Below are 13,082 nucleotides of genomic sequence, written 5' to 3' on the forward strand. Positions count from 1 at the left end.
TTACATTGGGCTGTGCTGTGACAACATGTAGTCATACTGTGAAGTAGATGGCCCTTCTAAAGATTTATTTAAATCTTTTCTGCAGTTGTTTGAAGAAAGTGAGAAACTAAAAATACCCTGAAAAGATTAGCTAACAAAGAAATAATAGCAATTGCTCTCTCTTTAAGATGTTTAAGCTGTTCTGTTTACAGCAGTTTTCATTGTTGTTTCTTTTTCTTGGAACAGACAACTGCAAAACTTTTAGATGGCTCACACCAACAACATGGATTTCTCTCTCTCACTTATACAAAGGCTGTGACAAAAAATGTCCGGCACAAGTTGATATCAAGAAATGAACGAAGAACTTTCCATAAGTTATCTGAAGGTCTCAGTGATGGTTCTCCTCATTTTCTTCATGAGATCCTTCTTTCTGCTCAAGCATTTGATGTTGTCCTCTGTTTCCCTTTGCTTAATGCAATTACAAATATATTTCAAGCAAGGCTGCCAAGGAATCAAAAAGAGAAAAGCAAATCACCTGGCCAACCCATGAGGACTCATGCTCTAACGTCTCGGAACTTACCTCTGATTTATATCAACACAGGTGTAATCAGAGTCTTCTTTCCCAAAACTGAGGAAATGCAACATGATACAGGAGGTACTATGTGCTGTATGAAAATATTTATGATGTGAAACATTTACTTCCTCCAGTTTCTTTGTTGAAGGTTAAACTCCACAAGATGAAACAGATCTCTTAAGCAAATTTCTTTGCACTCTAGACAGGTGAATTCTAGGGAAATCTAGTCCCTTTGACCAAAAGGGTCCATCTCAATTATCTCACTGCTCTTTGTGATAAGGGCATAGTTAGGAATGTCCCTGGAACTCTCGTACTGCAAGGCACAGAGATGGAGAGCATAATTAATGATAAACACTAGATTTCTTAAGAGTTGTAGAAATAATTACTTTGGAGGTCTAACTTGGTCTGTCCTAATGTCCATAGAGTTTGGACTATGATTGTGATTGTTAAAGGAGTTGTTCAGGAGTTGCATGGAGAGAACTTAAGCCCTGAGTCTGCAATTAGATCTGCATTGGTGGAGTCTTGTGCCAGCACTGAACCAGTTTGAGACCAACAGAAGTCCATGTGGATACAAGAATCCACTTGGGTCGATCCATTTGCAGGAACAGGACCTTAGATACTATGGTAGGAAACTATTGAAAGAGCTTGCCTACATGAACATTTAGCTCGTGGCAAGCTAGAGTGTGACTCTATCCCCTCACTAGCCTGTCACAGACTAACTGTCTAGGTGGACCCTGCTGATGTGTGTTAACAGTTTGTTAATGTGACTAGATTTAGTCCCATTTCAAAGAGAACTAGATCAAAGCTCATTGACAAACTGTTCATGTACATCAGCAGGATCCAGAGATAGTCAGTCTGTGTCAGACTAGTACAAGGCAGATTCACACCTCAGCTTGCCACAAATTACATGTTCATGTAGCTAAGCCCTCGGACAGATGGATGTTTACATAGAAAGATGGGCTGTGTAAAAGCCTTGTGCTTAGTTAAACCACTGCTTTAAGTCTCTGTCTTAAGCGGATTGATGCCTGCCAAAAAAAATGTCAGTGTTCGTTATGTAAGTGCTATGAGTGTCACTCAATAAGTTCTCATACAAGAGGGAATTTTCAGGGTATTTAACGTATGGCAGGCAACATAAAACAATCTTTCAGACAATGAGTTAGGTACATGAACTATGGATAATGAAGGTTTTAACTTTTTTTAAAATACACAGTTACACCTCTTATCTCTCTCACATAAAATATATTTATTATGTTTATATTCATACTTTAATTCTTACATCTACATAGAAAGCCATTAAGGTTAAAAGTACACGTACAGACAGTTAGAGACAATGCAATTGCAAGTATTATATTCCTACTGTCAACTACCCTTCTGAGAAAGGAATAAAATATATTACTGATATAATGATACATTTACATAAGACATATAGGTATGGTTTTGTTACCATTATCTGCAATAATACATAGTCTAAACCCATGAGAATAGAGTTTAAATTTTCTCATAACCTAACAACAAGAGGTGCAGACAGAGAGAGCTTAGTTGGATTATTTTTTTGCCAACATCCTCTACAATTTTCCAACTGGGAATGGCAGAAATACAGTAAGATAAAATTAGAATGGCTTTGTTGGCAAGGAAGAGTTATTGTTCTGCTGGGAATAGAGTCTGGGGCATGCTGTCAAGGAAATTTTTTAAAGAATATGTTTTTGCAACATCTGTAGCTTTGCACTTCATTAAAATTAAATGTATAAAAAATGCACGGTCTCGCTGAGAGAGAAAGATCCTGTGCTATTCACGTTTTTAAGTAATTCACAAATAGCAGAACTGCTGTGGTTAAGTTTGAATGAAAGTAGTAAACACACATTCATGTGTAAAGAATGGCTGAAAAGGCTAAAACTTTATTGAAATAAAAACAGAACATTCTTTTTCAAGTCCCTATTGTATTCCACTAAGGGTTATGCGCATGTGCTAGGCGCCCAGCGCCGGAGCTTTTAAAAGTAGTAGTAGTCTGTTGGTCTGCACGTGCACCCTTATACTGCCTCATGGTTTCAACCAAGGTGATAAAGGGAGTGGTGGACTGACTGCATCCTCTATTCCTTCTCACTGTCCCACAGTCCGAGTCAGACCATCTGCTGTTCTCTCATCCCTTGTGACATAAAAAAGACTGTTTTATTCTTCTACATAGTTAGAATTTTCTTATTTTTGTAGTATATTTTAGCATCAGTAGTAGTTTTCTTAAGATTTAAGGACTTGGGACCCTGCCTCAGAGGTTTTCTTGCCAACCCTTCCCACCTTCCCCCATGCCTGGGTACTGGATTATGCCAAAGATTCTGGGGTTCAAGATCTGAACCACCAGCCCTCCTTCATTTTCTACCACTGATGAGCACCAATGCAGCCTGTATTTCTTGGGGGAAGCCCACGTTGCGTCCAGGTGCAGTATCTGCCTCTCCTTCCCTGCCTGCACCTGGGAAGGCCAGCCTCTCCTCCTTCAGGTGCACCTCTTGTAGGTTGTCATGAGGCGGCAGTTAGATCCAGGCCGGGGAACCCTCCCTGTACATTGGCCTGAGAAATCCAGGAGTTCGCCTCCTACCGCAGTGCTCCAGTCCGGTTCCACTGTTACCATCACTATGGACCCTGTGCTGGGGCTTACAAAGACACAAGGAAGCATGCACATAAGCATGGCAGTAAGTCTTCCTCAAGACCCAAGAAAGACACTGCATCATCCATGAGTTCCAGCCATGCAGAAGCTCCAAGGTCCACAAGCACGGCAAAAAGTCACATCACATGCCAGATCTGTCACACCCCTTCCACATCAGTTCCACTGAAGTCCCGTGAATCATCGGTTCTGAGGCAACTTCCCAGTCCCATTCCAGTTCTGTCTGTGAACGTGTGCTGTTGATTCCATGGAGACTCGAGTCTTCTCCCGGGTTTCATGAGCTGTTTGCCCTAGATGAGGTGAGGTGTCTGTGTCTTCAGGTACATTTGCCTCATAAGAGAGCCCATTCTCCTACTTTAGACTTGCCACATTTTAGCTGTGCTCGTGAATGCTCCCCTGTGGTTCATTCCATCCAATCGGTTCTGAGAGCACCGCCCTTTGAACAAGAATCTGATTCCTCCATGTCAGAGGACTCAGACAATGCACATGATCCACCGCTCCCGTTCTGGTGGCATGATTAATCGATGGTTCTGATGGCCCAGTTGCATTGACCTCCATAGTCCCAGCACAGGAGCCGCTGGGTATCCAGCTCCATTGTCACCATCACAGCAATTGCATGATCCACCTAGTTGGCCACACTGGGGTTCTTGGCTCCAATATCTGCTTTCGGAACTGTTCTGATCTGCCTGGGAGGAATCCCTCCTTTCAGCACTCCATCCTTCATCGAGTTGGCATTCAGAATTGGGATTAGCCCAGATCTAACAGTACGGCCAGATCCAGAGCCGTTTCCCTCATCATCTCCTGATGTGGCCATGTCATCAATGCCTTCCTCTCCCCCGACAACTACTGTAAATCCCAGGAGTTGTTTGGAAGGATGGCTCTTCACATTCACGCACATGCTATTCACATTGAAGGATGGGCAGGACAGTCAGCATCAGTTGCTGGACATTCTGCATGCATCGGTACTGGCCAGAGTGGCGCTACTGATCAATGATGCCATTCTCCAGTTGGCTCATACTGTGTGGTATACCTTGGCCACATGTGCTCCCACCCCAAAGGGTGCAGAAAAGAGGTATTATGTTCCTTTGAAGGAGTCTGAGTTTCTGTTTTCTCACCCCCTATCTAACTCCTTAGTTATCTAGGCCACTGTGGCACAGCCCAGGCAACAGCACCCGTGTTCCACTCTGACCAACATGGAGGGTAAAAGGTTAGACCTTCTAGGTAGAAAGGTCCTTTCCTCACACAGTGTTCAGATCCGCATCTCTAACTTTCTGGCACTGCTGGCTAAATCTGACTTTTTTTTAACTATGGCCCGTTAGCGGACTTTGCAGGCAAGATGCCCCAACAGGATCATGCCTGCTTCCAACCTATTATAGAGAAGGGCAAATTAGTTGCCAGAACCACGCTTCAGATGGCGATAGATTCCGCAGCCATGTCTTTGTGCCCTATGGCTACTGGAATCATCATGAGAAGGGAATCCTGGTTACACTCCACTGGTTTCCCTAGAGGTACAGAACTCAACTGAAGACCTCCCCTTCAATGCCTCTGGCCTCATCCAGAAAACCAGTGATTCCCTACACTCGTTTAAAGACTGTAGAGCCACCCTGTGATTGCTGGGCATTTATACACCAGCACCCAAGTGAAAGTTTTATCATCTGCCTCCCGCACAGCGATATAGACTTCTCCAATTCTCTCACCAGTGATCCTAGGAGCCTCCACAGAAATGTACAAAGACCCAGAGGTCCTGTCCGCTTGATCCATTGGCACAATCTTCCGCACAACACACTCAATCTTTGCATAAGCAGTATTTCTGAGTGCATCTAGAGAGTCATCAACTACTTTGCACCCACCACTCTTGCCAGTCATCCTCTTCGGGAATGTCTGAGACTCTTTCTACCAGCATGGAGTGCAATAACAACAGACAAGTGGATCCTGGATGTCACTCAATATGGCTATACGATTGAGATCACGATGCTACCTCATCCCCCATCCCGATACCCCCCTCTGGAACCACTCTCATGACAGTATCCTTGCCCTAGAGGTGGACTCGAGGAGCGATAGAGCCAGTCCCCACAGCCTTTCAGGGCAGAGGGTTCTATTCCACCTACTTTCTAGTATCCAAAAAGAAAGGGGGATAGAGACCAATCCTGGATCTCCGCCATCTCAACCATTTCATATGCAAGCCATAGTTTATGCTTGCGACCAGCATATCCTATCTAGAAAAAGTCATGTGGTTTACGGCTCTTGACATTCAAAATGCTTACTTTCATGTAGACATCCACCTAACCCGTAGATGATTCCTGATATTCATGGTGGGCCCTCAACACTTCCAATACAGGCTTTTCTCATTTGGATTCACCATTGCAACATGAGCCTTCACCAAGGCTTTCTCTGTGGTAGTGATCCACCTCTGGTGTCTGGCTGCTGGCAGTGTGGTCCAGATGAGAGACTTGAGAGTTGATGTCCCAGCTACTTCTGCTCCTCTCATCCCTAGGAGTGGGAGTGAACATCAAAAAATAGACTTTGGACCCTACACAGTCCCTGGAATTCATCGGAGCATTCATTAATGTGACCTCCTCACATGCTTATCTGCCGGAGGACAGAGTCCAGACATTGCTGGACCTGATTGCTGCAGTGACATCCAACTCCTCAGTTCTGACGAGAACTTGCTTTTTCCCTTCTTGGTCACATGACAGTGTGCACGTACATCGTGACCTTCACTCATCTACACTTCCGCTGCCTACAACTATGGCTACATAGAGGCTATTCTCCTGTGCTCCATTCCATGGACACCATTCTGATTGCTACAACTGAGATCCTCTCTTCCTTTCAGCAGTGGACGGACCCAGACCAGTTTTGCTCCAAAATGTCCTACCTTCCATCATCCCCAAGTGTGACAATCATAACAGATGCATCACTGAACGGATCAGGTGCCCACATGGGCAAACACGTAACGTGGGGAACTTGTGTCGCTCAGCAGTCCAGGATGCACATCAACATCCTGGAACTTCGGGCAGTAAGGAGAGCATGTCATGCATTTCTACTGTCCATTCACTCCTGTCATATTCTTGTCATGTCAGACAACACCACTACAGTTTACTAGATAAACAAACGAGAGCACAAGGTCACCAGAGCTTTGTGCGGAAGCAGTGTGCCTCTGAGAAAGGTGCATTGCACACCATATTCTGTCATCTGCGGCATATCTCCTGGGGACTCAGAATATAATTGCCTATGCTCTCAACAGGAATCTCATGACCATCCATTAATGGGAGCTACACGACACAGTAGTCAGAGACATTTTTGATCGCTGGAGGACCCCAATTAGGGATCTCTTTGCCTCTCTCACCGACACCAAATGCGTCCAGTATTGTTTCAGAGGCAGAGCAGACTCAGAGCCCACTGCCAGGGTAACAACCTAGTAATCGACTGGTTGGACTGGATCAGTTATGCCTTCCCTATCCTACTACTCCTGCTCTATATCCTTCACAAACTTCAGCAGGAGAGAGTGATAGTCATTCTGATCGCCCCATTCTGGCCTCGCCAATTCTGGTTTCCTCTTCTTCCTGCATGTCAAAGCATCCTCCATGCTTTCCTGATAACAATTATCTCTGCAAGAATGGTTGGAGAATGGGGAGCTATAATGGCAACCCCCCACTCTTTCAGCAGGTTTCATAAGCACAAAGATTTCCTGCGTTTGCATCCCAGGTTTCTGCCAAAAGTGGTTTCTTGCTTTTATCTCAACCAACCCATATGCTTACATGCCTTCTTTCTGAAGCTGCATGCCTCAGAGTAGGAACAGCACCGTCACTCCCTTGATATCCGTAGAGCCCTGGCCTTATACCTGCAGAGGGTGAAACCATTCCAGAAGTCTTCTAGACTATTTGTTGCTATAGTAGAGAGAATTAAAGGGCAGCCATATCCAGTCAGAGAATTTTGAAGTGGGTTTTGCGCTGCATTACGCTCTGTTATCAATTATCGTGACTGGCTCCACCCCTAGGAGCACATGCCTCAGCTATGGCCGTGCTTCATGACATGCTGCTCACAGACATATGTGGGGTTGCCACATGAAGTTCAGTAAACACCTTTTCTTCCCATTATGCCCCAGTGCAAGACTCTGCGGCTGATGCCTCATTTGGTGCAGCATCCTCCATTCCACAGTCCCATCATCTTCCTTGCATTCTCCTCCAAACTAGGTACTGCTTGTCAATCACCATCAGTGGAATACAATAGGGACCATCACTCAGAGAAAAAGAAGAGGTTACTTACCTGTGACTGGAGGTTCTTCAAGATGTTTTGTCTTTATCTGTATTCCAATCCCTCCCTCCTTCCCTTTTATTGCGGATTTGTGTTGGAGATGGAACTGAGCATTTGGTCAGTCTGCCCCACCCTTTATTGCCTTGGTTGAAACCATGAGGCAGTACAAGGGTGCATGTGTAGACCAATGGATGCTGCTATTTTAAAAGTTCCAGCTCTGGGCGCATAGTGTATATGCATAGCCCTCAGTGGAATACAAATGGGGACCACAGATGTCAAATTACAGATAAGTAACCACCTCAGCTAACCCCAAAAACTAGAAGTTCTGAAGTTTCATGAAAATGAAAGTCAATACCAGCCCCTTTCCATCTCTTTCTTCTTTTGCCCCAACGCTTTCTTAAGTACTTCTGAATGAAGACATTGAGGTCCCTTGTCCATGAATTTTATAGACCATAACAAAGGCCAAGACTTGAATATAACTAGCTGTTTTGTTAAATTGACAGTGGCCCTTTAAATATTAGGTTTTTAACTGCTTTTAAAGGCTTCTGTAGTATATAGTCTGACTGTAAGAGGTGTTCACATAGTAATTTCAGGTAATTCCAGTATACCAAAAAAATTGCTATTTCAATCTGACAAATTAATATGTTATATGGTACTATACTGGGCACATTTTCTCTAAATGCTTCATAAATTAAGTATTGAAAATATATTTGATCTTTCCTTTGCCATCAGTTAGGGCATCTATTAATCACAGACCTGTGATACACTGATGCTTGTTTTCTTTTTAAAAACTTTTCTTTTCTTCACCACAAAATGTTCAGACTGCCATATGTTTCTTTGAGAGTTGTTTCAATAGCACAACCAGATTAGAGGTATTTTTTAGCAAGTCTCATGCTGGACTTGGCAATACCAAAGACGATATGCTGTAATTTTGCTCTCTCCATTTTGATCATAAATTTTTTCTCAGTCCTCTTTATCTAAGAACATGATTACACTGAAACAAATGCTGTACAAGACAGTCTCTTTAATACCAGGAAAGTTAAAGGTGTTACAAAGGTAAATGCTGATATTATGTAGTGTATTATAAACACTTACTAACTAGGACCCTGATCCTGAAAACATTTATGCATAGCTTAACACTCATGAGTTCCATTGAATTCAAAAGGACTACTTACAGTAATGAAGTTAATGTCCATGTGTCTGTGTCTGCAATTTGGGGCCTAGATAAACTGTATAAAAATGATTTATTTAATTGTGCCACTATTCTAGAGGGTTAAATCTTTCTTTATGTGATAAGTCAAAAAGCATAAAGAGCTTCACCTAGTGCAAATACAGTGCTAAACAAAGAACCTTAACTCTTGAGGTTATATAACAGTTGGATTAAATAAACATTTAAGAATTACTTCTAAAATAACTGTTTAAAGAATCCTAAAACATAACAATTGCAGTAGTGCACCTTACTTTATGTACTGTAACTTCTGTTTTCTACTTTTGCAGTACGTTTATAGTCATCTAATTTAACAAAAGAATAAAATGGGTTTTTATGTACTCATGAAATATAGTTTAATTCATTTAACAGCCCATGTAAAGAATGAAACAAAATTTTTTTAAAAAAACCTCATCTGAAGGATAAAAAATACAAGATTAGCTTTCCCACACATTAGTCAAGTGAGTGAGTTGCCAGTGAGCCACAGGTGTGCAACACTAGGGGTAGATGAAAACAAATGTGATTGTGAGGGGTTTTATGACCTATATATGTATAATAAATTTGTCCCAGGGTGCATTTATTATGTGTAATATTTACATTCTTACTCATAGTTTTAGAAATACATAAGCAGGTGACCATGGTTTTACTCATTATTTTTTCCCCATAGAAGATTTCCCCTGAAAAGCTGAGGACACTATGTGTGGCAGAATATGAGTTAAGAGATATACTCTGCATCAGTAAATCATGACATAAATCACCACTATTCAACACAGAAGCATCAAAATATTGATTAGTACAGTACTCTGTATATGTTAAAGAATTAATGTATTAAATCACATGACATTATATTACTCCTTGATATATTTTGTAGTAGGTAAGCTACAAGTTTTGGCCATACTAATAGTATTAAATACATTTACACCTTTTGTTTCTTTACCAAAACCCAAACACTTGCTTAAAAAAAAAAAAAAAAAAAAAAAGGGGGGGGGGGGAGGTAGACCTTTCTCAAGGGCTACTTTTTTGCCTACTTTTCTCACAAATAACATCATGTACTACAGCATAGGTGTGGTGATGATCCAAGTAATACTGAGAGTAATTAATAGGATTCTATTTATTTCACTGTAATAAATGATCAAAGTGACAACAATGGAAACAAGAGACCCAAAATCACTTTTGTTCAGTATTCTGAAATCCTTATAAAAAGGATTTGGGCAAGAAAGGGAGAAAATGTGATACTTAGCATGGGGATCTATCATCAAAAGCCTCTAAAATATTAATTTAAACACATTTAATAACCTTCCCTCTTTCCCCCACATCTATTGTAAAGCACATTATGTTAATTCAGCACTGGCAGGAGATAGTTTAAATCTAATATTTAGGCTTTGTAAAAAAAATCAAAACTATTTGGCTTTGGTTAAAAATAATTGGCACAAAAAGTTTTTTAGGGGCATTTAAAAATTCCCCTTTCAGTGTCTGTAACCAAAACAACTGAACATCATTTTGGTCAGATTAAGGATTAAAGGATCCGGCCTCTGATTTTGGAATAGACAGGTTTCCTTCAAGCAAATCATTTGTAAATCACTCAGTGGTTTACTTCGCTGCATCTTGCATTGTGTGGTTTTTCCTGTAGGTATTACCCAGAATTATGTGATACCTGAGATCCATTCACAAAAATTATGTCTAGATTCTAAGCATGGTTTAGGAATGTGCTGACTGTCACCAAGAAAAGAACTGGTCTGTAGAAGCCATTAAAAAAAAAATCAACTGTGGGCTGACTAGTTCTTTCCACATCAAGCAATGCATTATTTAGTAAAGTACTTAAACTCTCTTCTGTGGCTGAACATTTAGTTTTAGAACAAGATAACTGAACTATCTTACTGGGTGGCCACAGATGGTAAAATGGGTTGGGTTTAAGTACTTGCCTATTAAATGGGTTGATATGTGTAATATATGTAATATGTATAATACTGAAAATGGGGTGAGCAATGCCATGAGCATGCTCAATCATATACCTCATATTACTGACAGCTTCCCAATTGCATAAAATCCTTCAAAGTAGGAGTGTTGCAAAATACCTAATGTAGTTCTTTGTGGCTGTAGAAATAGGAACCCAATTCTTTCTTCAGTGATGATGCAAGAGAGTGTACAATGAGCAACAGAGTCTAAATTTTTTCTCCACAGACCTCTGGTTTTATATCTAATACAGCATTCAGTTAAAGTAAACATTTTCTTCATCTGGCTAAAATATACAACATAATGCAGACAAAGGAGAAAGCAGAACTTTTTCATTATAGCCGTTGAGAATGTCACAAAAGAGACTTCTCTTCACTGATACATATCCCATCTTTTTATTTTTTCAAAGTGTGTAGGGTATTATATACTGTAACTGAATATATGTTGCACATCACAGAACCCAATCTTGCAATCTTTGGGTGTATCATATTTGTTGCAATCAGTAATGTGTCCTCCAGGGAATAACTGGTGAAAGATCTGCTGTTGTGTTGGTGAGATTGGAAAAATCTTGCATTCTTTGATTCATACCTTCCAAAGGGGCCCATAATAAAAAGCAGACTAATATTTTAACATTTTAGATATTCATATACTTCAGTGAGGAAGCAGCTATAGAGTACGAAAATCTGCTGGAATCAACATCCTTTTGAAAAGGTATTTTTAAAATGAGATAGTTCAAGCTAGAGCAAGAGGTCACAGATTATGATTTAAGTGCAAGATAGAACTCTGTGGGGAGTTAGACACCAAGTAGCAGCCTGCTTTGTTGTATATTATCATGGTAGTGCCATTGACTGCAATGGAATTATTTGCACAGGTAGTAACTCTTGGGCATAAATTTTTGCTGGATTGAATCCTTAGTACCTATTTTGATTCAGAGATTCTTAATAAACAGTCTTTTATATACGTCTATCATGTACCTCTGTGCACACACTCACTTATAAAACAGATGTGTGTTTTCTCTCTCCTTAGCTGAAGTTAATGAGGCAATAAAAGAAGACACTTTGATTCTCAAGATTGGCTCTGTCTCTATGGCTCCTCAGGCTGACAACCCGCTTAGCAGAGCTGTGCTCAGAAAAGACATTTACCAGTAAGTATTTTTCTTATATCTAAACTCACAAATATTCCATTTGTAGGGAAAGTTAATTGATCAATAAAACTTGGTCTGTGCAGCCTGTAAAAATACTTTTGATATTCAAAACCAGGTTTTTTTGATTTTCTTCACTTGCAGGCTTTCAAATCCATTCAGACATATCAAGTATTTCTGTGAAGTGTTGATGAATAACAGAATTTAAATGTCAAATAATTATGAAAGTAAAGATCACAGATGAAAGCATTTTAAAAGACTTGGTTTTATTTAGCTAAAACTCAGATCACCTTGGAAGAAAAGGGACTGTTTGTGACTACCATAGCTCTCAGTAGCAGTGTAGCGTGAAAGTGGTAGATACTCATAATGTAAATGGTAAGCACACATTCAAAATGCAGGACTGTTGATGGTCATGTGGATCAAAGATGTAAAGGAGAGCAAACTTCTAAAGAGGCATTTCACAGTAAACATATTTTCTGGGAAAATGTCATGCTCTGTATTGTGTCATTGAATATGTGCAAACCACACTAATCATATGTAGGCAGCAAAACTGGCAAACATATGTAATCAACATGATAAAAATAATGTATGATGCTTAAAGAGTTGGCTCTGATGCCAGACATGAAAGACAAATAATACCAAGTGAGAAAAGTCACAGAAATATAGATGAACAAGTGTCTTATACTTCCTGTTGGTCTGTTTCTCAGATGTGGCAATATTTTTGTTTGAAAAGTACTTCATACTACACTTCAATAGAAGTTACAAACATCAAAATCCTTTCCCAGCAGTAAAACATTTACTGCCTAGAAAATGACAGCAATTTTACTTTCTGTCACGTGTAGGAGTTTTTAGGATGGCAGGAGACCATGAAATTTCTCCAACTCCTTGTCTCTTCTGTTCATTTAGAAGTTGTAAGGCAAAGTCCTTTCTTCTCCAAATACTTGTCAAATTTCCATTTGAAAATATTTGAATTATTGTATTTGCTCATATGTTTGTCACTAGTAGCTTATTCCTTATATTAAATGGTCTGTGACTATTATCATGTTAGGATTCCTTCTGTGAAAGTTCTCTTTGTCCTGTTGCCAGTGACAGTTTTCGATGAGGAGGTCTGAATCAGTTTCCACTCTGCTCACAAATGTACTGGCTTCTACCTCTATGGTTCCTCCACTCTAAGTATGAAAAGGTACTCCCCACCCCTCAAACTGGTTCTTGGTTTATGAGGAGCAAAACCAAAACTAGGTCCTACTGTCCTTCTCCTTCTCTCTTCCCATCTGAAACCTAAAAACTAATTTAAAAAATTCCCCTAGCACAAATTTGAATC

At 40.5% G+C, this 13,082-nt stretch overlaps 1 protein-coding gene across 7 annotated transcripts in view; it reads left to right on the forward strand.

The window, feature by feature from the left end:
- VPS13B (vacuolar protein sorting 13 homolog B) overlaps positions 1–13,082 on the forward strand; it is an 819,784-nt gene that overhangs the window by 527,459 nt on the left and 279,243 nt on the right. For 6 of the 7 annotated variants that reach the window (XM_067537148.1, XM_067537121.1, XM_067537138.1 and 3 more), the window contains 2 exons: positions 226–634; positions 11,647–11,764. In XM_067537148.1, coding sequence (XP_067393249.1) covers positions 226–634; positions 11,647–11,764 — 527 coding nt within the window. Of the gene's footprint in view, positions 1–225; positions 635–11,258; positions 11,298–11,646; positions 11,765–13,082 lie in introns of those variants that run through there. The other variant, XM_067537175.1, reaches the window with a different exon arrangement.

Source organism: Emydura macquarii, unplaced genomic scaffold (assembly GCF_026122565.2).
Source record: "Emydura macquarii macquarii isolate MOO-44397 ecotype Brisbane River unplaced genomic scaffold, CSIRO-AGI_Emac_v2 contig_383, whole genome shotgun sequence".
In the NCBI taxonomy this organism is placed as follows: domain Eukaryota; kingdom Metazoa; phylum Chordata; order Testudines; family Chelidae; genus Emydura; species Emydura macquarii.